This window comes from Accipiter gentilis, chromosome 22 (genome assembly GCF_929443795.1).
Source record: "Accipiter gentilis chromosome 22, bAccGen1.1, whole genome shotgun sequence".
NCBI lineage: Eukaryota > Metazoa > Chordata > Aves > Accipitriformes > Accipitridae > Astur > Astur gentilis.
The window spans coordinates 11767836-11795335 of NC_064901.1; the positions used below are offsets into that span (position 1 = coordinate 11767836).

At 40.2% G+C, this 27500-nt stretch overlaps 1 protein-coding gene across 7 annotated transcripts in view; it reads right to left on the minus strand.

Annotated features, from left to right (window-relative positions):
* Positions 1–27500, minus strand: part of MEIS2 (Meis homeobox 2) — a 174533-nt gene that overhangs the window by 5660 nt on the left and 141373 nt on the right. For all 7 annotated transcript variants that reach the window (XM_049825527.1, XM_049825525.1, XM_049825526.1 and 4 more), the window contains exon 10: positions 904–962. In XM_049825527.1, coding sequence (XP_049681484.1) covers positions 904–962 — 59 coding nt within the window. The remainder of the gene's footprint in view (positions 1–903; positions 963–27500) is intronic.

Here is a 27500-nt window from a genome sequence, read left to right on the forward strand (position 1 = left end):
TTGGCTTAATGTTTTGCATGGTTAGTTGAGTTAGTGTTTTCCCCCTTTTTCACCTGTTAATGAAAAAGAAATTTAATGCTACACGGGAAGAGTTTCCCAAAGGATTAATAACCTTTTCAAAAACCTTTAAAGTGAAGCAGCAGGCGAAATCACCATCAAGTTAAAGCCCTCGTTAGTGACAACAGTCATCACCACATGGAGAACAGTTTTATCCCATAACCTCATGGCAGGAAACCACAACTCCCTAGTATGCCGAGGAAATGCATATTACAAAGTGGAATGATTAACACGGCACCAGTTGTTGTGCAGAGTTACGTATTCCGCGTGCTTTAACAGAAACGTAGAAAAGGTATTGTTACAAAAATCATATGTTTTACTGGGAACATATCTGGTGCATTCTTAAACAAAAGTAATAATCTTTTAATATTTTCTGGCAGTATGGTACCATGTCGCATTAGTAGCATATTGTGAATAGTCAAAGCAAATGAATGGATACAATGAGTTTTACAGCTCGCCTTCCAGAAGTGAAAGCAATGCATACACCAAGGAGTTGTGGGTAGCAAGAAAATGAGATTGTCCTGCTGATTGGATGCAGACAAGCAATGAGTAATTCAAGAGCTCACAGTCAAACAAACTGCTTGTGGCACTACTACTTGTACCCAATTACCAATTCAGAGAGAAAATAAAAAGCAGTTTCAGTAGAGTCAGGGTGGGAAATCTCCAATTAGCACCAATTAGCGAAGTTGCTTCCTACAGCGGAATTCTGGGGACATAAGAAAAAAAAATAATCTCCCAGAATGCCTGGTTGGAGCATTTATTTACCAGGTGATGGGACTCCCGAAGAATAACTTGATGAGGATTTGCGCCTGTGGGACTTGAATACAGATACTACTTGGAACTTGCCTGCTCGATTTGACTGGTCAATCATAGGCTGTACTATTCTTCTTCTGGCATTAATAAACCTGCAACAGAATACAAAGAATAGAAGTCCTTTCATCAGCTTGCTTCTGTGTTTTGAGAACACCTCTGCTTGAAAACTGACAGGATTTTAGCGTGGCGCGGCAACGTGTTTCGCTTCGCGTTGCTTTTTTAACAGAGTATAATTTCACTTTAAAGGATTTTCCTCCAAGTGCTCAGCAATTGTAACCGGTAACACGCTTATCTTACTAGCCAGCTTAAAGCTGGATTTGCCAGAAGGCTCTGAACAAGTAAATGTGACCGACAACTTGTGTTAAAAGACAATTGTTTCTTTAACTTCTTCGAGTGGCTCGGAACCTGGTTAAAGTTCACAGGCTGGGAGACTTTTTCTTTTTTTCCCTTTCCATCCTAGGGATCCAGCTACCCTTGCAGCTGGCCATAAATGAGGACCAGGCTTTGCCACTCCGTGCTTTCACAAGGTATCGTTAGGTCAGCAAAGCCATCAATTAGGCTGTCTGAAGTTTTATCACCAGCGCAGCAGCAATAAGTGCCGGCCCAGAAAGACTTCTGCTCTTCTGCAACTCCTGCGGTTGGCGCCTGTAAAGGCGGGGGTCGTTTGGAGGTCAGTGCCAGCTGGGGCCGACCTCTGCGGCCGAGCGGGGACAGCCCGCGCAAGGCGACCGCCCGCCCGAAGCTCAGGCACCTTTCAACTTGTTAGAAACCCCCAGTCGCAGGTACATGTGGTTAATATTAGGCCCGAAATAACCTTTTTTTTTTTTTTTTTATCTCAAACCGGGGCGGTTGCCGAGGCTTTTGAGCGCTGGTAAAGGCAGTTAGTTGGCTGCGGAGCCTGGATTTAATTTTGCCGGTAATCCAAAAATAAGTGCTTGCATATTTCTTATTAGCTTAATGCGCAGCGATCCACATCGGCACAAGCTAAGCCAAATCCATTTCCCTCAAATAATTTTAAAACTTGCCTATTCCCAGAATTTCCTTCAAAACAGGGCAATTTTCTATCACTCAGGAGCCACGCTTGTTTTTGTCCCCCCTCTTTGTGTTTGAGAACACTTCGGAGCCTTCGCGCAGGTTTTGTGTGCTATTTCACAGCTCAGGCTTTCGGCTGGTGACCCTTAAGGAGTGCTAATGAAGTCGAATACTAGTGTTTAATCCTCTTCAGAAATACTAACATGCCCATCATCCAAAACAGCCTCCAATAATTGCCATTGGGCCCGATCCAATGCCTAGCGAAGTCTTTCAGTCAGTTAACTGAAAACTAAGTTCATCTGCTCATTTAGTAAATTGCTAGCCTTTATATAGCATCAACTCCGCAAGGCCTTTTGTCACGCTTCCCTCCCTCCCTCCCGCCCCCCCGGTTAAATTCCTCCGCAGATAATAAAAGACGGGCACACCTTCGATTGCATCTTCCGTAATCACAGTCGTGGAAATTTCATTAGACAGATGCATAAATGCTACAAGTAACACTAAAGAGCTCTTTTGCATCTCTCTGTTTACATCCAAAAGACATTCTTTATTCTTTAGGAGAAGTATAATTCAGTTGTCAGAAATGTCACCCTGCCTCAGAATTAGTCATGACTTCAGGTATTAAAATAAAAACTCAGACACAGTCGACGTACTTGTTTATTCCCTTCTGACTGTGGCGCAGCGAAGGCATCTCCTGCCCCAGCGCTCTGATTCCGAGGCATGTCTCCGTCCTCAAAGACAAAGGTCCCCGATAGGACTTAATTTGCTGAGCTACTTCCCAGTAACGTTACCGCGCTGACCAAATGGAGCCTGACCTGAACCTCCTCCATCCAGCGCGCCTTTTATCAGCTAAAGTTAAGGCCAATAGAGATTAACAGGAAAGCCTGATAAGACTGTTTTCTCTTCTCCTATGAGCTTCTAATGGTGTATACAGATGGCAAGGTTTTAAAGAATGGCATGAATGCTTATTTAGGCCTGTAAAAATCACAGACAACAGAAACACCCCCACACACGCACACACTTTCCGTCTTACTAACCCCTTTTCTTCAATCAGGCCACTCTTCAGGGAAACCAAATTGCTTTTTCGTTTTTTATTTAAACCCCAATGACTTTTATTATTTACATCTGGTGGTCCCCTTATTTATGTCCCTCTCCACTTCCCTGCACACACACCCCGGCTCACAGGGCTGCGAAGCATTATGGGCCTTGGCTCTCAGCGGGAGAACTCGACACTGTCTTCAAACAAATAATTAAGGGGAAGGTTAAAGGTTCACCCAGAGGTCATATCTTTGGATACTCCTCAGAAAGTTTACATTAGTAAGAAATGGGTGCCCTCTGAAGTGTTCTTTCAATGGGCTCGCACAACAAGGCAGAGCATTAAGAAAATTCTAAGTCCTGAAGGGTTTCAGGTGACAACTGCTTTACCTCCGTGAGCACGCCGCCGACTGGGGCACTCCGCTCCAGCCTTACCTCTTCGACAGCCACCACAGAGTAAGCCTTTTGGGACGGGTGTTGAAAACCCAATCTTGCCCTGCCGTTCACTCCCAAAAGCGCTTGGCCTTATTTTATTCCGCTGATGTGAATAAAGCCAGCCTTTCACTATGAGCTCTACATAGAGGCAATTCACTAGTTGTTTTGGAAATGGGAATTAAAGTCCTAATAGTGACTCTCCCAATCTTTGTTTCCCTACAGAAAAAAAAAAAAAAAAAAAAAAAGCGCGATAAAAGCGATCGCTTGTGTCCAGTAAAACTTGCAAAAAATAGCGCTTGGGTTTGATTTCAGATTTCATTATTTCTCCATTTTTCTTTTGCACATGTGCATAACTGCAGGTGCAAATCATGCCCTCTAGACCAGCAACACTTTGCCTGAAGAGAAGATACACTGTCATATAGAAAGATATAGGAGCACAGAGGCTTTAGGCATCCACATCACTTTGAAATTCCACTTCTACAGCTCCTCTGAAAAACTCCCGTCCATAAACAGCATCACTTATACCCACCAATGGGTATGTCTGAAAAATTACATATGAATTTATCTATATTTGCAAAATTGCAGGTGCAAAGCAGACACACATTTCAGGTGAAGCTAAAAATCAGATCCTAGTTTCCTTAGCAGTAGCTACATCACGTAATGCATCAGCACAATTGGTAGACAAGGGCACAGAATGCAGTGTTTGTGGATTATTGTTTATTCTTCATACTGTCCCATAAATGTGCACAGTGCATAGTAGAGACGTAGAAACCATAGTCCCTGCCCTAGCCTTTACATTTTTTGAGGGCATTTTTTGAATCCCTCAGGGAGCTGTCTCCAGGGCCAAAGTAAAGCAAAAGACAGCCTTTTGCACAGCATTTCAGTTCATGCATTGCAGAAACACTGTGATGTTATTTTGGCACAAATGTCTTCAAAAGGCATTAAGAGACAGGTGAAAAAAAGAGAACACCAGTGACACTATTTCCAGCATTATTTGGAACCCTGTAAAAGACGAATTCACAGCTCTGCTCCTAAAACTAATTGCCTGCCTCGTTCATACCCTTCACCCAGAGGCCAAAGATTGAACGGCCTGAAAAGATGAGTAAAATCTATCAACAAGACATGGATTTCTTTGTTACTCTTCTGTTAATAGTAATTCCTATTATTTGGACGGTAGCAGCAGTTAGAGGACCCAATGAAGCTCAGTCTTACTCCACGCCATGCTGCGCAAGCACACCGTCCAAGAGAACTCGGGGTCTGAACAGATTTCCAGGCAAAGCCTGGGGGAGAGGAGAGACGCCTTCTCCCTGTTTGCAAAGGGGAACGGAGACAGAAGGAGATTAAGTGACAAGGCCAAAGTCATACAAGAGATCTTTGGCAGAGCCACGCACCCAACATAGATTTCCTCAGTCCTCTTTCAGCGCTCCTACAATCTGCTATCCATATGCTATCTTTCCTTTGTTCCCCAGCTTAGCAGTCAGGCACACTGGCAGGGGACTGCAAAGAGAGCTCACATTGCCACTGTTTGTGCCTTACCTGCTGTGTAGATAAAGAGGGGTCATCAGCCTCCAGGGCTGTGAGGCGATACCTTTACAAACTCTACATTCATATGGTGCTTGGTCCTCATTCCAGAATGATAAATGAGGTGTGTAATGTTGAGAAATACATGTCATTGACATAGTACAGTTTAGTGAAAATCTCACTTCCAACATTTTGCAAATGACAGATTACTGACCTCGCTTATTCAAACAATAGCCATTTGAATCGAAAGAAGGGGTTTTGCATCTCACATTTTTCTTTAATTGCTACCTAAAGCAGCCACATACATTTCCTATAGCCAGAGTCTGTCTTTCTCACACAAGTAGTTTCGGTAACTTTTGTAGGGCAATTTACGAAAGCACAACGAACAAGTTTTGGCTGAAAATGTACAACAAGATGGACTTTTAAAAGAAGTCATTTCATTTTTATCTGCTTCCTGCAAAAAACAGTAGAGCAGCAGTAAAGGTACACTAGTGAATATGCAGTCTAGTCTGGTGATTTGGTAGCCCTAGTCCTAATTGGTTCCTACCATTGCTAATTAGCATGACAATATAATCTAAATATATGCATTTAATTGCATCTCTTCAAATAGAGCCTTGGTTTTCTTTGTCCAAAATAAACATGTATTCTGTATCTTACAGGAAGTCCTGTGATTAATGTTCTTTATATATTTATCATATTTTATCTCAAGTCGTATCAAATGACGTTAAACTCACATTTACATAATAAATTTTATTTTTATAATAAATAATGTTCAGATAAAATCACAGAGAGATATTTCTGCAAAGTGCAAAAGAGAATAAATAGCAAGTAGAGATCTCTTTGTCTGCTTGTTCAAATCTGGTACATTCAAAAATAATTTTGTTGTTGTTTCCACTGTCTTTTTTATACATACTGTACATGTATTTCAGAACACTGTGACCACTCCACAACTGAATCTGCGTAAGATTAGTTCTTGAAATGAACTGTTAGTGGCTGTACTGATTGGTAATCAGAATTAGAAACATCTCCAGCTTTACTCTATGGCTATCATGGAAAATTCACTTCAAGTACGTAGGGTCACAACACGTCTTGTTTCAGGAGGATGAAGTGCATGAAAGCTTAGGAAACTACAATTCATCCCCAACTTGGGGTCTAATGTGAACTCAAGCAGACAGTGGTATTTAACTCCAGTCACTTTTCTATATGTCTAATATCTTCTGTGAGATGAACTGGTGCAAAACTGAACCAGTCCCCCAGCAGAGTAGATTGCTCCTTCTGGGAAACTGAAGAACAACATGGAGCCACAACGTTCAACTCGAAACTTTTCAGTATCAGTCTTCAATCTGAATTTCCACTTAAAATATCCATCCCAGAAAATGAGGTGTTAAACTATCGCATGTATTTAACAAAGCAGCCACTGCATAATGGGTTCTCAATTCTTCATGTGAAAAACAGAGAAATAAACAAATTTGTGAGATGAATTCACAATCGGTTCTCTAAAAGGATTAATGACAAGCAAAGTTTTGCCCCAATTTATATTTTAGCCCAGGAAGTCACTTCTGCTCTTTCACTTGAAAAGAACAGAGATACCAAATGAACATTGTCACAGGCTTAGTCATATAAATAATAAAAGTAACAACAAACCCAACAATAAAGTAGGGTTAAAATGGTTTACTTTCTGTCATCTGAATATAAAGCCTAATTTTCAAAATTTTTAGGCACCCAGGGGAACAGTCTAGCAAGATTTTTCAAAAACCTGCCAAATCTAGGTGAGAAGCTTGGCTCTTATTAAACCGACGTAAATGGGAGCTGCGCTTGATGAATAAATGGGGTTTAGGCACCTGCTTCTATGTTTTGTCGAGTAAGAGCCTAAGAATGCATTTTAAAAAATAATCCAAACGTTTTCACCTTGGATGGGAAAATAAATCTTTGCCTAAATGATATGTCAGTATTTGGACTACGAACACGTCAGTGTTTAGCTCAAGAGTATATACTACACTCATTCCTTGTTGCGCAAGAATGCCCTAATTTGGAAGGGAAAATAACCAATGAAATATCTAAGTCACCAAAAATGTTTTCATAAGTAACCTAGAAAATTACTTCTTTCCCAGGCTGAAAGAATTATTTCAGAAGTCTTGAGCAGATCAGAGCAGTCTGAAAGAATGCATTAGAAAAGACTAATTTGCAGAAACACTTTTATCGATATACACCCCACCACCACCTTTACAGCAGTCTTTGCCTATCACCCAAACTTTTATCTGAAGAATTAAAACCTAGTTATCTTAGTTTATTTAACTTCTCCCTCCAACATGTATTCTAAACTGACAGAATTAGGTTTAGGCATCCTTCTGTATGCCTGTGTAAAAAAATAGCTGAAAAAGCCCTTGTTTATGCTTCGTTGAATCTATGCCGCACCTGGTTACCAACTCTTATTTGCAGCATTCCTTATAAGAAATTAAAAAAGCTGAGTTAGTCACCTGGAAACGAGCCATCTCAATAAAGCTTCCCTAAGTCATGAATATTGAGAAATGGAGTCACTTACACGACTGGGTTTGAGAGGAAGAGGGAGGGATAGGCAGGTTTGTTCCCTGACAAAACTTCACATAGTTTTGGACAGCCTTGTTAGAGAAGGGGGGTTATGGGCTGTTTAAATTGACTTTCTTAAGCTAATTTAGACATCTCCCATCTGTCAAAGGTGTGATTCAGAAGACCCAAGTCAGCATCCACGTTTGGTAGAGAAGGCTCCAGAATATGATAGAGAGCAACTAAGCTGGGTGCCTGAGGCAGCCCGAGGCGGGCGCTAACCATCCCGAAGACCTCTGCCGCATCTTGTATGTTTATGTTGGAGATCCTAAAAATACGTTACGCCACTTGGAGCTGCCAATTGTTGGAAATCATGAATTTGCCTGTCCCGTAACTGTGAGGCTGTCCTAAAAAAAGTCAGAAATTTAAACAGCACTCTTCTCGGTGTTTACTTTGCGAGTTTTTCATCATTGCGCCACATTTTTAAACTACTCAGCCACAAAATCTAGAAGCTTACTTGAAAAGATTCTCACGTAACCATTGTCTCCTGGAGCTGGGACCTCGAATTAACATGAAATAACTTGAGCCTTGTGATAAAATCATGAGAACTGGCAAGACCGGCATCTATTCACCTCAGAGAAAATCCCTCTCGTTAAACATGTAACTCTCAGTTACCAGGTTACCTCTGGGGAGCGCGGGCAAATGCTTCGCCAAGGCAGGACCTGGTGCCCGTCAAGGGCAGCACCTGCGCTGCAGCACAGACGCCGGGGAGCCACCCCGCCTGCCCTCCTGGGGCAGGGGCTTGCGCGCAGGACCCTTTCCCTACAATGAAGGCCCCGGTCGGTCGCAGCCGGGGCTCGCTGGTGCTCCCCACGAACGCGGAGACCCCGCGGCCAGCTGGCTGCCCCGCCGGCCCGCGCCCTGCTGCTTGCCTCGGCCTCGCCACCGGCCCAGCGCCGTGAGGGCCCAGCGCCGTGAGGGCCCAGCGCCGAGGCCAAAGCCAGCCTGCCCTCGGGGTCGGTACCCCGGAGTGCTGGCGACGGACGAGCTGCCACTCCCTGCTGCAAAACTGGGCTCGCCCCGAGTTTCAGCCTCCGGTGGCCCCGGGCGAGGCCTCCCGCTGTGCAGCAGGGCGCCATGAGGTGGGGCCAGAGCACCGCCGCCGGGCCGGGGCCGGGGCCGGGCCCCGGGCCGGGGGTGCCGCTGCCCCAGGGGCGAGGCCGCCGCCGCCGCCGCCGGTGCGCCCGGAGAGACGGGTAGCGCTCGGCCCCTGCTCTGGTGTTACTCGGTGCGAAGGTGGGGGGACGGACGGGACGGGACGGGACGGGACACCGCGGCGTCCTGCGCTGCAAGCGCGGCGTGGCACCCCGCGGTGCAGGAGGGCGGGTGGGAGGTCCCCACGCCCGGCAGCGTGAAGGCGGGGAGGAGTGCCCGCACGTGCCGCCGGGTGGGCGCAGGTTTCTGTGAGGAGGCCTCGGGTGGAGCGGGAAAGCGTCGCCCCTTCGGCCCCCCCCCCCCCCCCCCACGACCCCCCGGGTTCGTGGCGGGTGGGAAAGCGCCTTTTCGGGGCACCTGAAGGCAGGTAGCGCGCAGCGGCGGTGGCTGTCACTCGTCCAGGAGTGCCGTCGGGTTACGCGTACACGGTTATTTATCACGCACTGTAAAAATGGTCTTTTAAAGACGCTTGAAAGGAAGGGAGGAGACAAACAGACATACTTCCTTAGCTATTCATATCTTCCAGATAAAATGCAGAGTCAATAGACATAAGCTGTAGTATATAACCTCATCCTGTGCTTGATTTATTGCAGATGGGAATCAACTAGAAACTGAATCACTTTGAAATTTTTACTACTGACATTAAAATTCCAGGTTTGTGTACGTACGTCTTGTGGAGATGCTAAATACAATTTTAGCTAATTTGGCATGCGCTTTGATTTGCTAGGGCTTAGACACCCGTGTTAAAGGTAGATAACAGATCTCCTATAAAATCTTAAGTAACTCATGCCTTTAAAGATGTGTTAATTTATCATCTTAAACTCATAGGAAAAGATTTTCAAAACCAACGCGGGTCCAGCAGCCTTGAAAACACAATCGGCCTACCTAGCTTCTCACGTAAGAGTTGAGGGGCCTCATTTTAGGTAACTTTTTTTTTAAAAAAGGCGTAGTTTTCGAATAATGTCACATTGAAGTATTTTACACATCTATTGAACCGATTCATATTGAATTTTTTAGCCTATTCGAAACTGTCCCAAAAAGGAGAGTTGTCAACAAATTTAACCTCTGTTAAACTTGCCTGATCAAATTAGATTAAGGCACTAATTCTCTTACTTATTTTTCAGTGGAAACTACCTAAGTAGCAACTTGCCAAAAATGCAGAAAGGTGTTTAGCAATTATGTACTGGGTATGTTTGAAGAGATCAAGGTGCACTCACATGTCCTGTGCTATGGATATCTCTGATTAGCTTGTCATCTACTCTGAAGAAGATGTAGCCCAACTCTCCTATACTATGTAACAGGCCAGCTGTTAGCTGTCTGTCAAGCACCTAAAGTGGACAAGTAGTCCAGGAGCAAAAATGTCACTCCTTTGATCTGGCAAGGAGCAGCTGCTGATTTATAGAGTAGGACTTTGTTCTTCCGTTCTATTTTACTTTCTTTCCTAAGGCAGAACCACAAAATCCAGCAGAAAAAAAAAAAGTGCCGTTCTCTGCAACATCAACAAGCTCTGACAACTGCAACAGGGTTTTTCTTGGCCCTAACAAAGCTCTCAGGCATCTCCTTTGACGCTCACCTTTTTTTTTTTTTTTTTTTTTTTCCTCCTTCTTTTTGCAATGCGGTAGTTATTGTTTAATTCAGCTTCTGTAAATGGAATGGACTGTGGCCAGCAAGCCTGGGGCATAAACACACCTGTATGAAAGAAGCCTTATTGTAGCAACCATCTACAACCAACCTGCACATGCACTACCAGTTCGTGAGTTCAGAAGGAATGTTCCATTTTCCCTGACAGTAAATTTTGCCTTAAGATAACAATTTTTTTGTACCTATTGTCCTGTCTTGACCATGAAGCTTGTACACTTTTTCATTGTTATTAAAATCTGAAGGAAAAAAATACGTATTTTTCTACCTGTCAACCAGCAGACCTCAGGAAATCGGATCCGAAGAGCCCACTTTAAAAAAACCACAGCCAAAATGTATTTATAGAAACACACTGCTGAAAGTTTGAGAACCACTGATCCTAAAGATGCCTGTTCTGTTTCAGAGACAGCGATGCAGTCGCAGCCACCTCCAGCTTATACTGTTACAGATTCTCCTCAGAAAAGGCATTTTGCTAAACAAGTGCTCGGTAAGAAATAGCATTTGATGCAACTAACCGGACTGCGGCACTGCCAGCCCAGAGTCAATGCTCCGTTCAGTTCTCTTAGACTCAGAAGGTGCTGAGCAGATTCTGTGAGGTGATCAGTCACTACACGGACTGTTAAACTCCTGCCTCACCCATTGGAATAGCAAGGGAGTTTTCCTTTATTTCCTTTCTGATCTGTTTTCAAATTTATTAGCTAAAAAAACAAATCTACAGGCCACAAGAAAAGGCTGCAGTGTAACGCTGCTGAGCGGGAGAGGAGTGTCTTATGTGTTTACGGATGGAGAAGGGAACCACACAGCAAGCTGTGTATTTGACCCTGGTATGTGTCTACACACATGCTGTGTTCGCACTTCTTTATACTCTAACTTTAAAAACAGACGAAAAGGATTAAAAAGACAAAGATGGGAAGAGGTGAGGGTGGTGGGGGCGGCACCGTGACTACAAGATCTTTTGCATATATGTTAGCTTGTGGAAATAAATAAGAACTATTACAGCCAGGGCCCTAAGGGAGAGAGGAAAATGATGATGTACAGGATAGTATAAAATGATATATTAAAAACTGTGCTGTCAGTGGAACAATAGAATATTAAGCAAAAGTCCATAATAATTGGCAGATATTTAGCTGTAGACATCTTTCTCTGGTTGGTGGGTACTAAAGTATACGTGAGAGGAAAGAGAACTAGTTAGGCAATTAGAAGTAATGGGCATAAATAATACACTATGTATAAATACATTCCCCCCTCTCCCATGTTATAGCTCTTATCCAGATACACCTAATCACCTCTCAGTAAGTCATACCTACATGCTGGTATCCCTTGTGTTTTGCTCTTTGCACTGTCTGGTTACTGGAGATTCTGCTTATGTAAATCTTCTTTCTCTCTGTAGATGCAGAATCATGTTCATTTTTTCCCTTTAATTCCAATACTGGTGGCAAGACTTTATCAAACCAGAGAGTCTAATGGCTTAGTAGCTAAAGATGTGTCAAGACCACAGACACCATGAGACTGCAGCCTGCCATGTTATGGAATACATGCTCCACAGTGACTTGAAGGTATTAGCAGCGCCAGTGTGGGACAGCTGTACTATTTAAGTGTGCTAAAATGAAGAGGTAATTATACAGATCTTCCCATTGTCATACTGGTGAAGCTTTTACTCTGTCTCATCCCATTTTGTGTTCTCTCTGTCCCACAGGAATCAGGGGAAGATGCTTTAAAAACATTTTGGAGAGTTTGTTAGTGTATGAATGTGTTTCCATGTATCCTTGTGTCTTAGTTACTGTAAGCCAAACTGGTTTGGAATCATGGAATGGAAAAATCAAAAAAACCTCTGTGGAGCCGTTTCCTTAGCCTATCACTCCATATGCCAGGCTCCGATACTTTCTGACCAGTGCTTCATCTCCCCCAGGGCTCAGCTCTTGCTCCCCAGCCTACCTTGCTGGCTCACCAGAGATAATTGCAAAGTACAGCTGGCAAGTGAGTGATAAAGCTTGCTAAGGTGCTCTGCAGGGGTCCTAGATGGCCAGATATGCTATGATTGAGGACATATATGTGAATGTTACACCATTTCTTTTCTCTCTGCTGTTTTCATTCTTCTGAACAAGCTAAGGACAGAAACCGGGCTTTCTGAAGCACTTGAAAGGTTGGGTTCCTCTGATTTCAGTCCTCAGCTGGCTTACGGGCAGAGCAGAGAATTGGTGGAGCCTGTGCTCAAGTGCGCCACATTTCAGTTGTTGTTGGCTTCCCCAGCTAAAAAGGGGGCTATTAATGTATTTTTCTTTCTTGTGTTAAAGGAGGGGTAGCTGGAGAAGTCTCTCTTAATGTAGTCACTGCCACTTAAATATCTCATGTGAAAATTAAATCATACCACAAAAAGAAACTTGAAACCAAGCACATATTTCTTTAATGAAAACTGTCCAGTTCTGTAATGTGTTCCACTATCCCATATTTTGCATACAATTGAGATATCTGTTATGAAATGAAACCCAATCTATATAACCTATCTAATATTTATCTTTCTTTATGAGAGCAGTTTGGAAACTCTGTGTGTGATCTTACATAATTTTAATAACTGGTTGCTGATGGATTTCAGTATTAACTCTGACTGTTCTGACTGGTAGGGTGTTGAGGCTTAATTTTCAGGAGAATTTCACTAATTGTTCCTGCACTGCGTAGGGGTGAAGGCATCTAAGAATATGTGTATAAACCTGCATTTGAGCCCACAAAACTGGTAATTGCAGGGCTGTATCCAACAATGCTGAGCACTTCAAACTTGTCTAGTAAAGCACTGTATAAATGTATACGGAAAATTTTCAAAATGACCAAGTCCTATTATCAAACTCATCATAGGCCCTGTAAAGCTAATCCCAATGTTCAGTGAAATTCTGAGTTAGAAGGCAATATTAGCAAAGGAATGTTGACACTAGTGCCTAAATTGTAGGTGATCTGCTCCCAAGAAAATTCCTGTCTCTGGTTAGATGTTCCAGGAATCACCAGAAGGTGGACTTAGATACCTAACTACATTTTTTGTAAAAAAAAAAAAAAATAAAGCCCTCACTTAACAGTGAAAGTGCCTAAATTCTTTAGGCATGTAGATTTCTACTTGTTAGTGCCTCATCCTGTCATCATTTTTGCTGCTGTGTATATGCGTATGCTAACAGTGCGTTACTTTTGGCCATAACCATGCTCTGTCTCCAAGTTAGAGGAAGACACTTATGTCCAGTCAGGATTCCTATGGATCCTTTTAGTGAGACAGACATCTTAGGACAGGTCTATTCTTTCTTATAACAACACAGATAAAGATCTCTTTTCCTTATAGCTGACACCATAATTGTTTGACTATTTATCTGGAAAGAAGGAGATCAAGTTTTGCCTCCCTATCCTGCTTGATTTGGAACAAAGACGTGAGCATAGGTCCGTCACGTCCTAAAAGAATATCTGAATCACCCAGGTATTCAGTACAGTGAACAAAGCCCTTTCAGTTCTCATTCTGAAGATGTTCCACCTGAAGTAAGTAATTATACAGTCATAATTAACCAGCACTTAACTCTCACACACCTGAAGTTGGAGCCCTAACCAAGAGGCTGTACAGTCAAGCCGTTGTTCTTACTTAATTCTGTTCTACTGACTAGTCGTTACATACACAACAGAACTGGCAGTCAGGAGAACAAGAAAGGCGTGATAGTGAAGAAGGGTAAAGATGGAGCAGTATGTTCAATAGCCCATTGATTGGGAAACTCAACTCACTTGGAACAGGTAAGACATTGATTTAAATCACGACAAATAGAAGACCTGCAAACATATATCCTATTTAACAAGTGAATTTTCTAGCCAATGAGCCATTGAGTATAGCACTCCCTCTACCCATTTGCCTCTTTTGTGTAAAGCTTGGTATGGCAGATGTATGACAAGAACCTTGCCTGGATTTGGCCCCTGGGGAGATACACTGAGGCAAGGCTGATTTTCCGTTGAAAGTTGTGTCTCATTCTGGAACACGTTACTGTCTATTTATCACCATATATGTATTAGTGTTCCTACACTTTTCCTGGAGGTCCTTGGTATATAGAATAACCATGGTCAGGACACTATCTCAATTTTCAGTACTGCTAGGGTTACAGTTCCAAGTTTCTCAGTTATATCCCATTCTAAGCAGTTTTGTGCTTGCTCACCAACGGAAACCAGTATATGTGGATCAAAAGTTTTTAGGCATCTTGGGACTAGCAGCAGCTAGGTGACGTTGCTGGATAACTCAGTGATGGTTAAAGAGAAAGATTAGCTTAAACTGAAGATTCCAGGGTTTGTGCTTGACATTCGTAAGCAACTCAAATGATATACATATCTAACATACATATGTATTCATGAGGAAATATTTTGTAAAATATCCTACCTATCTTTTATTGTAGCTTAATTTGTTTATAATCCAATATTATAATAATACTTTCATAAGAAGTTCAAGCCAAGTTTTAGAACATCTTTAACCAACTTTTGAAAGAAACACAATATCTAAGGTCAATAGAAACATTATGTAAAACAAAAAAAGCGTGCAGAAAGAGAAGAAAATGCCCCAAATTCACAGGCAGCATCTTCAAGCAAAGTAGTTCAGAATTGTGCTTGTGTGCGTAAGAATTTAAAAATAAATTTGACAAGAAATTAAATATAAATAGAATAAACCCACTATTTTCATTCTAATTCAGTGTCCAAACTGAAGAAAACATAGGAAGATAAATCAGTAGTTAGAAGAGAGAAAGTTATTGTTTTTTACTTTGAATTATTAAAATTATCAATGGCATGTGTACATTCCTAGGAACAATACACATTTTTAATTTGCTGGTGAAAATCCTGTAATATTTAACTATTTTAGAACTCAAATATGCCTTTATACATGTAAACTTGCACCCATGCAAAACAGAGTAATAAAAGCAACAAATGCAGACACCCATTCAGATGAACTAGTAAAGGAGAGTTAGTTTCCTTTTCCTGTTCTTGATTCTTCCCCAGTTGTTATATTCAGTCTTTCCAGTGTGACTATATTATCATCCACAAAATTTTTAGCATCATCGTAATCATAAAAGATATACTTTACATCTTTATAAATCACATGAGGCTTAGCAGACCCTAGTAATGCCACATCTGCTTTAATCCTAGTAAATTCTAGCCTAAGACAGCATAGCCTGTGGTGTCTCACCTGAGTTCTCCGAGATGTTTCAGGAAATGCATTAGCTCTGTGAGTCAGTAAAATAAATACAAACAAATACAGTCGTCAATAGCCAAAGAAAAATTCAGTGCTCCAAATGGCTTTTGACAGAAGCCTGAGTTGAAAAATCCAGCTGTATTTTATGTATGTCCCTTAACCATCAATCAATTCTGCTGAGATGAGTGGTCCAATTAGCTGTCTAATTTTTGATGCCTAATACATGTGTTCACAGTCAAAAAAAATCATGTTCCTAGAGGACCGGTCTTCCTTTGGTCCAAGAAACTAGGGTCTACAAAACAACAAATATGAAAGCATCATAATGTCAAATTCCACATCCTAATTTGAAACAGAAATCTCACAGTTCCAAGTACCTCATTGCTAGGACAAATTTGATGCAACGATATGCATCTAAGACGGGTGCCTACGCTTCATTTTCAGGGGTACTAAATACAGGTAAAAAATTGGTAAGTGAAAATTTTTGTGGGCATGTTTTGCATCTGGACAAAAAAAAAAAAAAATATCCTGCCAAATTTATCGCAAGTGCTACCTAGATCATGCTCTGGTTTTCCAATATAGCACAGTTCTATAATAACTGCTTAAGCATGCCATACAGTATTAATCTTCCTCATGAACTCAGTCCCAAACCAGTTTCCATGGAGAGAAATTAAGAGGTATGTACAGGCAAAGGAGAAAATATATGGCTAGCCAATGATACAGAAAGGCTCTTTAGATGGGAGCTATGGTAGAGAGGAAGGATTTTTCAACTGAGATTGCAGAACTGAGGGGAGGGCAGCATTAGACAGAGAGTAGAGAGGAGAATATGAAAAAAAAGAGACATCTATGTTGAAGTAGGTTTTGACATTGTTTTAAAAAAAGACAATTTTGAAATTGATCCAGAAAAGGATGGTGGAAGGCTGCTGAAGTGCCTAAAGTAGGAGGTAGGAGGTGATTTTGATGTGTGTGTGTGAAGGAAGCATCAGCATTTGGCACATTAGCGGGGGGATGAAGAGCTGGGACTTAAGTGTCTTGAGAGAAGGTAACTACAGTAGTCAAGGTGAGAAGAGTTGAATGCAGAAGAAAGAGAGACATTGTTGAAGTGGAAATAGGAAGAGAGGCAGACACTGGAGATGTGAGAGAAAGAGCAACACGAGTAAATGCATGTGGATTTGGGGCAGTGGGAATAAATGTGTGAGGAGTCCTAGAGGAGTACAGAGGAATAAGACTTGTATTTAAGAATGTCTGAGAGGCTAGTGTTGCTCTGGGTTCACTGTCAGTTTTGTTCACCAGGTTTATAAACCTACCTATATAAAATGATACTATCTAAAACACAAACTTCTTTTAAACAATGCTCTGTTTATTGTAATAGTTTGTTAGACAAGCAGTCTCTTCAGTAGCTGCAGCTGTGGCTTGTTCCATCTCATCAGTAATTTTAACTCTCTTACAGTCATTAGTGTGATGCTTTTCACAGTGTTTTTAAATGACAAATATACTTTTCTCCCAGTTCTTGAGTTTTGTTTTGTTTGAACGGACTATGCATCCTTTAATATCTAAATAATTTGCCCTGAGAATCATCACAACATAGCTACACTTTGGAACAGAAGATGTGAATATGGTTCTGATAAAGCTCTGAAATGTTCATTTAAAAAAAACCAAAACAACATAGCTTTGAACAGTTTATGATTATCTATAATCAGTATCTTTCTCCATAATATAGTTCAAAGATCCAAGTCCTGAAATAGTATGCATCTGTGTGAGAGGGTGGCCACTACATCTTGCTGTTTGTTGTGTGCGGAGCACCAAGTAGGCTTTCACTTATGACTGCTTTAAACAGTGCTAGCCTGCCCTATGACTTTCCAAAAGACCCCCGGATGAGGTTAGCACGATAAAGAGCTTGATTTCTCTAAGCAACAGTCATTCAGACTGACAGCACCCATTCATTTACCAGAAAATAAAGAGAAAGAAAAAAAAAAAAACCACCCAGAAAAAACCCCCACCCTCAGCTGTTGGACTTACTGACTCCTGAAAGGGCAGCTACACTATCATTACTAAGTGCATACAACCTGAGCTTAATGTTGGCCTACTTAAAATTACTATTTGCTGTGAAGGGTTGGCAAAGCAATTTATAAAATGATGGGGTAAAAGTAAGAGAGGACCCATTAAAAGCTTTTTCTTTCCTTTAAACAAGAGTGAACAGAGTAGGACACTCTGAGTTTGACCCACTTATTACCTTTGCAGATTTGTCTTTATTGACATCTATTAACTGATTACATTTCCCTTAGAAGTAATTGTGTTACATAATTGTATCGTTGTGGCTTCTTATTGGGGAAAAGTATTATGTCCAAACACTTAAGATAGATAAAACCAGATGGATGTATCTGTCTGTCCATCCATCTGTCCGCTCAAGAAGCCTTTGGGTATTTTTAGAGCATTTAAAGCAGTGGTGCAAGTCATAAACAAAAGGGGCATTTTAAAAAAAAGAAAATACACTTAATTAAATAGGTGTCAAAATTATTTTATTGTCAACATCCACAATATCCATGATACAGTGATGTTGTGTAAGCATTCCCATGGAATACTACTTCTCAGAACTGTAATGAGTTGCTATTAGAAAAAGCAGGGACATATTATTAGTATCCCCACAGAGTTATCTTCTAAATTATTTATACTTGCAACACTTTCACGTAATGGCAGTTTTAAACTCGAGCAAACAAAGCAAACCACACACTAAAGAGAGGGGAAGAGAGTTGTACAGAAACCCTTTCTGAATGCATGTAGTTAGAAAGGCGAGTCAAACAAACTAATCAGATTTTGTTTCCTACTCAAATCCTCATGAGGTTTGCAATAGGCAGCATCAAAGCTTTCTGGGGTTGTGTCACCTTGATAAAGGATTGAACAGCACTGTATCTGTTTTCTCTCTCACATCTAAAATGTAAAGGAATGCAACTTTATTTGTCTGGTGCAAGTTTGCTTATTTTTTTGAAATTCCACAGTGGACCTTCCACAAAAGCTTAGCTATCAGAAGGGTGCAAATAACACCAGAGCCTTGTGTTACTCTTATGTTCATCCCCTGGGCTATAGTGCTAGGTTTGTTTAGGAGCTGGGGGGGCAGCATGGAGGATTGTTGTATTTATACAAACTTAGCATTGTGAATTACTGATACTGTTTCCCACACTTGCTTTAGTAATACACGGTATAAAGATTAACACTTTAGGACTCAACGCTTTTCAGAAAAATTGAGATGGTATGCCTTTTTTTTAAAACCAAACAACTTCAGCCAAACTCAAGTCTGCTCAGTGCAGAGAGGATTTGGGTGAAATTGAAGAGAAAAGAGCTCAGACTGAAGGCTATAATGGTCTCCTTCTGGTCCTAAAACTGTTTGCATTTATGAACATATAAATGATAAAGATCATTCTGTTCACTTTCCATTAAACATTCTATGAAGTTTTGTCTTAACCATCAAAACAAATTCCATCTGAAATCACTTTTTAACTTACTGAGCAGCTAAATTTGATTACTTTAAAAACAAATTTCTACCGCAGGAAAAGGGAGAAAAAACATACAGCATGTTTGTTTTCCCCTGTAAAAGGAGCATGTAGCTAAATATGCTCAGCTTTTTGTCAGTCACAATACAAACAGGTTTTAAAAGTATCCAGTTATTCTGAGTGCCTCTTTATCTGGCCATTTGGATTAAGATACCCCAAATAAACACACAATGAAAATGGTGGCCTTCTTTTTAACCAAAATGACCCCTATGTGTACTAAAAACCGTATTTGCCTTATGCTACTTCAGTTGCACACCAGCACCCTCATTGATTACTATGGAGTTACATTAGTTTAAAACTGGAGTAACTGAGTAGTGGATCAGGTCCTATAGTCAGACATATGTTCGCCACTAGATAATGGCTACTTATATATTTATGAATTTTAAAATGCTTTTCAATCCAACTATCGTTGTTACTATGTGCAGGAAGTAAAGAAGTAAATTGCAACCAAGCTTTCAGGGGTTTATTCCCTCATGAAGCACTTGTATTGCTAGTGTCAGGGGAGGGCAACTGTATAGTGCCCTCCACATAATAAATGACACTGTTGAATATTCTTAAAGTAATGTCTGTGTGTGTGTGGTTTTAGGGACAGAGCTATTATCTGTTGGGTTTTATGTTCCTAAATACTATGCCATCACTTCCTTAACCCAGCTTCACAGAAAGTTTCAAGGAGGTTTAAAATAATCGGTACTCAGATCTATTTTGTCCTGATCACCCATAGAAACAGCAACTACTCACAGGGCGATAAACAGCTTTCAGGCAAATGTGTAACTCCAGTGTCAATTGGAGTTATGTGCAGAGACTCAGAGCAGAAATAGTATATAGCTTTCCATTCCTGAACATGACAGTCATAATAAACCTTAACCTCGACATTCCCTGCTTTCCTCGACCACAGCTAAAAATGCTACGCACATTTATACCATCTAATGAACCAGACATTAAAAGGAAACCACAGATCTATACCAATAGATTATCAGGAAGAGAAGTGTGAAGTGAATACTTGCTCATGGTAGTATCATGGTAGTTACAAAGAGGAAAGACCTAATACATCATCATCGTCATCCTTCAGCAAGAGTAGGGGATAATCTACCAGCGAATGTCCCACCACCTGCTAAAATAACAGCTTGTAAACTGGTTAGTGCAAACATACAGTGCAAAATCCTAGGGGAGAGAAACTCTGACTCACCGTGGTGAACCTGGAAAGAGAATGATGGATGCCTATTTTAATCTTGTTTGGTGGCAATACAAAGGAAGGACAGACTATGGACTGAAGTAGGGGTCTGGGTTCAAGTGAATAGTGTCTGGTTTCTTAATCTGTCACATATTCTCTTTATTATTGTGTATAAACCAATTAATTGTAGATGATTCCTCTGATTGTGAGAAGAAGTGAGAGGGTATAAGACTTGCTCTTTCAGAAGCAAGTAAGTAAAGAAAGAGTAGGAGCGAGTAGAGTTTAGAACTGGCTCCTATTCCACCCACACCTCCTTCAAGCTAGGGAAACAACCAGCACTGAAATGATGATAGCAACCTATAGCAGACAGTGGTCAGTAATGAATACATATCACCTTAATGAGCAAGGGCAAAGTAGGAAACTCTGCTTTTGCTATGCCTCAGAGACATATTCCATGCTATTCCTACAGTTTTACTAATAATCAAGCCCTTAGTCTACGTGACGCTCAGTTTCCTATCAGTTAATGATATTAATAATTATTTCTTCCCCATCTCACCTCTCATTTTCCTTATGTTGTCATGATACATTTTCTATTGGTTTTGAGACAATTTGACAATGAAGGGCACAAAAATGTCTGGATACTAATATATCCATGCCTCTACACTGCACAGGATTTACCTTCCTCTGATTGAAATTCTGATGATGGCTGAGGGCCTGATTGCACTAACTACAATTACTAGAGTCTGGTTTACAATTTGTTCTGCAACTGTTATTCATGTGTAACTTTTCAGAAGTCTTTCTAAGATTTTTTTTTTTTTAATGTTGGATAATTAGCCCAATATTTAAGAATTCTAATCTCATATGAATGCTTAATCAAAACATATATTTTCCTGTGAGCTAAAAATGCCTGGATTTCAGTTTTGATTCTCAAAAGAATGTTATTGTTCCTGCTGGATGCACAATGGAACATAAAAGAGCACTTTACCTCGCCATTTGAATTGGATGAATTTTTTTCTTCTTTTCTTTTTTCTTTATTTTTGAGTGTTTAATTGATTATTGTTGTCTAGGTTTTTTTTTTTATTATCATCTTTATCTTCTTCTCCTGTAAGTGTGGATTTCCTGCTTTTGGAAAATCTACAAAAAGTATGTTGTCCTCACTCTGTGCTTTTGATTTCATATATTTAATTTCTAAATAAAAAATAGACATTTCAATTTCAGGACCCATTCAGTTAGCAGTCTCTCTTAAGGGACTACCAAAGAGGATGCCAATTAATTCTGACTCTATGTTGTGTATTCCAAGACCCACCAATTCACCTCTCACAAGCCACAAAACAAATGCTGGTAATTGACTTTTGGCAAGTACTTATATGAACCAGACTAGAACTCATGGCCGAAATTGCAAATGTTTTGGTATATGAAATACTTCCTTATCCATAAGATAAACCCTGTACCAAAGTGGTAGACAGACAAATTACTATGTCCTCATGACTCCCTAGGTTAATGCCTCTCTCAAAAAAGGGGGAGGAAAGAGGATGATTAAAAAAAAATAAATGCCAGTAAAGAATCTCTTACCTTTGCAGACAGCAAGAAGAAATCCAACCCGACAATCAAAAAGAAAAGAAAAAAATCAACTACTGAATGTGGGAGGGCACAACATACAGATAAAGGGGCAACTTAATGTACTTCTACAGCGTGCACAGGAAAGTGGGACACCTGAAGTGTTTGGTTGTTTTTTAAATACATTTGTGGGCAAACCCACATTTTGTGTTGAGGAAGCACAACTTAAACCAAAGCACAGTAAAATGTGGTATCTTCACTATCATGTTTGAATAGGAGTTACTAGAGCCCATGGTTTAAAAAAGAGAAGAATGATAATGTAGACTTCAGAAACTGTGGTAGCAGGCAAAACAACTGTTTTCATCTGCTTATGATGAGGAAATATGTAAGCTTCTGTGCATTTTGCTTTACCTCAGCTCTATTTAGTTTTAATCCAGGCCTATTTTCATGGATTACTTTTAGATGCATTTCCTATTAAGCAAATAAACTTGAAATTCTTTGTAACAGGTGGCTCAATGAAAAGAGATCACATCAGCTGTCTGATGAAGTGAACACCACGGAAGGGAATACCAAAGTCAATCCACTTTGGCTTCCAGTGAAAGAAGCAACCTGCCAGCGGCCAGCAGAAGAACAAGAGGTGGAAGTGAGCTGAAGTGCCAGGATCCAGCTGTTTTCGGGAACCCAGTTCTAGGCCTATCACAGGAATAGTAAGTCTTATTTTCCCTGGTTTTGCACTATGTAAAGTCTCTCGACATCAGCAAAGTTTGTCTTCACTTACTTTGTGACAAGGAGGAGTGTCATCAGACCAGTATCTCCCAAAATTTTATATTTTACAGGATGTAAATTGCAGGCCCAGTCATTACTGGACCCTGGAGGAAAGATATAAGTAGTAAACATCAGTGCGTCCATTTTCTTTTTCCTTTAAAGAAAACTATTTTATATATTTGAATGTTATAAGTAAACAAATTGTTCAAAACAATCATTATTTCATTGTCATGCCATTTTCCTTCAACCTGGAGATTCACTGCAGAATGTGAAGCATATATGCCAGAGCATCTTCTGATTTATTTGACACTGATGTTATTTGCTTGTTTTACAGTGGATGGAGACAAGAATCTTGGTGCCCTTTTCTGAGCATGCCAATGCAAGCAAAGAGTACTGTGTTTCCACTGGTACAATTCATGTTTCAGGTAGCTTGCACCTCCTTAAATGACTGTTTCTTGGAAGTAAATTGCTGTGCAAAGTCAGTGTCAGAGCAGACTATTAGGGACAAAGCATCAAGAAAACACGGGTACGGGCATTGCTGGAGGAGATTCTGTGGGAGTAAGTATCGTTTCCGTGGTGGTATACCCTGCATTACTAATATACCACCACAGTTCATTTAAATTAGTAAATGGTAAAGTCACCAAATACACTGGAGACAATTCGTATGCCCCAAATTTACTGGAGTATACAGTCACAAAATTTGTGCCCTGAGGTCAACATAAAATGCCTATATCAGGTACGTGTTTTGTAGTATGGCTTACAGATGTCTCTCTGTGATTTCACATGCTGGTGAAGAGTATGGAGGACTGTAATACCTCTGTGGTGTTACAGGTGTTACTGCAGGTATCTGCAGTCACCTGCTATTCTCTCCATGTCAAGGCACATAAGAAAGGAAGAGATGAACAGGAATTGCTACAGTCCTTCAACTTGGCAACAAGGGTCCTTTCCTTTGCAGTTTTCAGGAAACTCTGCCATATCTCTATGTATTGTCTAGCAAATGCTGTTTGAGTAACATATTGCAAGTGCTATTAGAGGACTGATTCAAAATTCAAAATTGAAATCTGTGGAAAAACTCCATTTCACTTCAACAGGCTTTGAAACAGGAACATGGACAATCTGAAGGGGACACTAAAGGAATGAAACCACTTTGAAAATCTGCCAGCCCCCAACCACTGCCTCACATTACCTACATAGTGCTCCAATGTGACTTTCTGGGAAAGTCAGAGAATGAAGCAGCAAAGCACATTTATATTTAGGAGAAAAAGATTTTTTTTTATGTTATTTTTATGCTTTTCTGCCTAACATATTTTAATGATATTTTTATGTACTTTTATCTTGCTCTATAATATATTGTCATATAACACAAAAATATATTAGTATGAGATTCAAAAAAATAGCTTTTGCAGTTTTTCACCAGCTTACCTTCATTACTTCAGTGTTTAATTACTTAATGTTTTAACACCTCTGTGGAAGGACACAGCTCCATCTCAGTGTTGCAGTCTGGTAACTACACTGTTCACATGGTGAAGCCACTTGCTGACTTCACTGCTAATGCTTACTGTCAGAAAGGCTGTGCATACTGTTATAACCTTGTCAGGTGATTGAATAATTTAAGGGACAGATTTCCAAAGCTATCCATGTACCTAAAACAGACATGTGCTTTGTGGTATTTATAAAAGCATGTGAGGGCCATTTGAAATTGACCCTCTATTACATGGATGCTGCCCACAGTGAGCTTTGCATCTCAGCTGGATCTTCTAGGAGCTGCCGTATTATGACTAATAAGTCTGCGAATTAGGTGTCCTGGACTAGTTCTCAGAAAAAGGCAAACCAGAAATTTCTGAGTAAAGTTGTAGGAAATCTTTGCAGTGAACATAATCATATAAAACTAATATAATACTGAGTTTCAGCAGAAAAAATAAACTTCAGCCCAGGTTCATAGAGTGATTCTGGACTCATCTGTAATTTTGCATTACCATCATGTCATATTTCAAAACTGAAGGAAATGTTATAGCCAAACTGATACTCAAACCACAGCACTGCTTCTGGGTTTGTCTCTGTTTTTTGCAGAGAAACAAAATTTTACATTTAAGTGGAAGTTTTGACATGTAAAAATAAACATTAAGTCGTGTGGCTGAGGAATAAAGCTCCTCCTCAGAACTGCTTTTATGCAAACACAACCCTCCAGAACCTCGATGTGCCAAAGACTGTTGAGACTTGCTCTCCCTGATTTAGCAGTTTACTTAAGCATGTGCCTGTCTATAAGCACATGGATAACTTCATTAACATGACTGAGAGTTAGGCAGGTGCTATGACAGCCTAATGGAGTTAGGCCTCATCTGAAGAATGGGTTCTGAGAGTGTTTGTTCGTGAACAAGTCAGCCAACAGTCATCTCACTTTTTTTACAGATCAAACTATTTTCTCCTTTGCATTGGTGGCCTTTGATTAAACATAGCAATTGAATACTCAGCAACAGTGAAAATTTTTGGTTCTAAATAAAATTATTTTAGCTCTTTATAATTAAGGCCATAGACATTCATCATTAATTTTATAAAAAAATGTTAAACCAATCATTCACCTCAGGAAAAACACCCAAGGTATCTGTGAGGAAGATGGCATCTACTTTTCATCCAGAAAGAGTGTAAAGTCTGAGAAATGAGGGAGCTAAATGTACAGCAAACAACTGAGAAAAGACCTTACCTGGAACCAAATGACTGGCTTTTTCCTGAGTTTACCCCCTAGATCTGAGCAATGAGACCTTCAAGGGGTCAGCAGGACTCATCTTTCCCTCCAGAAAGCAATATTGTTCTCTTGTGTAGAAATTAACTACTGTGCCTTCATTTCTCTCCTCCTTTTATAGCACCCATTGACTAAACTACTGGGGGCTTTAGTAGGCACTGAAAAGTTAAAAGTTGGGAGAATGACATAATGGAAAAAATAAATGGACAGACCTCACCACATGCAAGACCTTCACAAAAGAGTACAGTGTTAAGGAAGTTCCACATGGTTGTAAAGTTAATAGAAAAGTCCTGATTTCTTTTTGAATATATAAACCAGAAATATTCCCAGTGTATTCCAAAGCACTCGCTGTCTGGCTTGCAGGACACTATGCACATCGACATAAAATATATACATTTTTGCAATGCAGTGTTGCTTTTAAAATGTTTTCTTCTCCGTGTAAAATTCTTCCTACAGAGAGAAAATAGTCTCTATTAAACTTGCAGGCTTACAAATGAACAAGGCCAGACAATGTAAAGAGCTGTAGAAACTTTTTTGGGGGTTGATTTATGTTGAAACAAGCAAGTGAAATACAGTATATTTTATGTTGTCTGATAAAAAGATGGTATATAAAAACCCCTTCAAAATGCAACGTTTTGAAAACCACAATGAAAAATGAATTTTTAATAAGGCTTGCCTCAGCAATAGTCTTGGCCAAGAAGAGATTTCTACTATGCAAGTGCAATATGGAATTTTGACTTGAGAAACTCTGTATGGACTGTGGTTTACATCAGTCATTGAATTTAGGTAAGGAATACAGAAAAAAAAAAAAGAAAAATGATAGAGCGAGGAGAAAACAAAGAACGACTGCAATCTACTTAAGGCACCAAGCACATTCTAGACTGTAATTTTCTTGATTCTACACAAATGCACTTCTATGATGATCCAAATCTTTTAATCTCTTTCTGCTTCCATTGGTAGTTTTTAAGATAAAACATGGAATTTTCTTGTTTCTGCCATCTTTAAATTAACCTATACTCAGCAGAAGTTTAACATCATTCTCTTCTGATTCTATTTGGTTTAGGTGGATAAGAATAAAAACACATAAAAGTACAATCTAAATCTTCACATTTCTCCCAGTGGACTTTTATCATTAGTAACATCTAACCAATGAGCTCACCATTCCAATTTTTTCCTCCAAATAACAGAAGAAGGAAGACAGTTGAGTTTTCAGACAGCTGTAGAAAGGTCTATCATTCTGGATTGTTCACTTTTGTATACTAGCCACTAGACACGACTGCCTCTGAAAATTCTGACTTGGGAAGATTTTTGCCAAGCCAGCATTCCAAATTCTTCATTGACCCACATCTTGTGTACATACACCACTCAATACAAAGGCAGTATAAATTACTCTTGGTATACTCCTTGTTTAATAGGTATTGTGGGCTTTTGTATGCATTGAGTAGGGAGGTGATCACACAAGGTGCAAAACATTCACAAATCGGCTTTAGTCACATCCTTCTGAGCAGAAAGGTTTTACCACAGCAGGTGCCCTTCAGGGATATTATGTTCTTCAAGCACTTCTATTCTTCCTCTTCATTTATTTTTGATACTAAGTGGCAGGAAAAGGTAATTCTATCTTTACTTTTTCATTGGGCCAGATTTTCACTTGATATAAATCACTTTGGTTTAGTTATGCTGATTACTATTCTGATGTTAATTTTTGCTATTTGGTAACATGTCTCAGTGTCCTGGAAAGCACCTATCATAGCACTATACCCTCAGGGTACCTCAGTTTAAGAACCTGGGTGACAGTAAGGTAGCTGGGGCTACAAAGACGGCTGTTTCGGTGCACTTGTTGCCAAATGGAAAGGGGACAACTTCTTAAGAATATATTGACATTGTGTTCCCCACACCCCATCTGAAATAAGTATCAGCTAACTAACAGTTTAGGAAACCAAGTTACCAGATTTCCTTATTATATGACATTTCTCCAACCAGCAGTACACCTTGAATTCATGCAGCCCAGTGTGAGCAGGTTTTGAAACTTTTGGACATTCACACGCTGCAGTAGGCTTGAACTTCTTTTCAGAGAAATGAAAGTGTGTTTGCCACTTTATTGTGAACTCTCCAGGGAAATAATGTTCAGTGTAATAAGCATAAGCATTGCTACCTCACAGCATCTTATGGTAAGACCAGTGGCAGTGATGAGCTAAAAATCTTTAAACTGTGCAGACCCACTTACTTCGCTGTGTTTATGCCAGGGATTAATATGGCCAGCAAGTT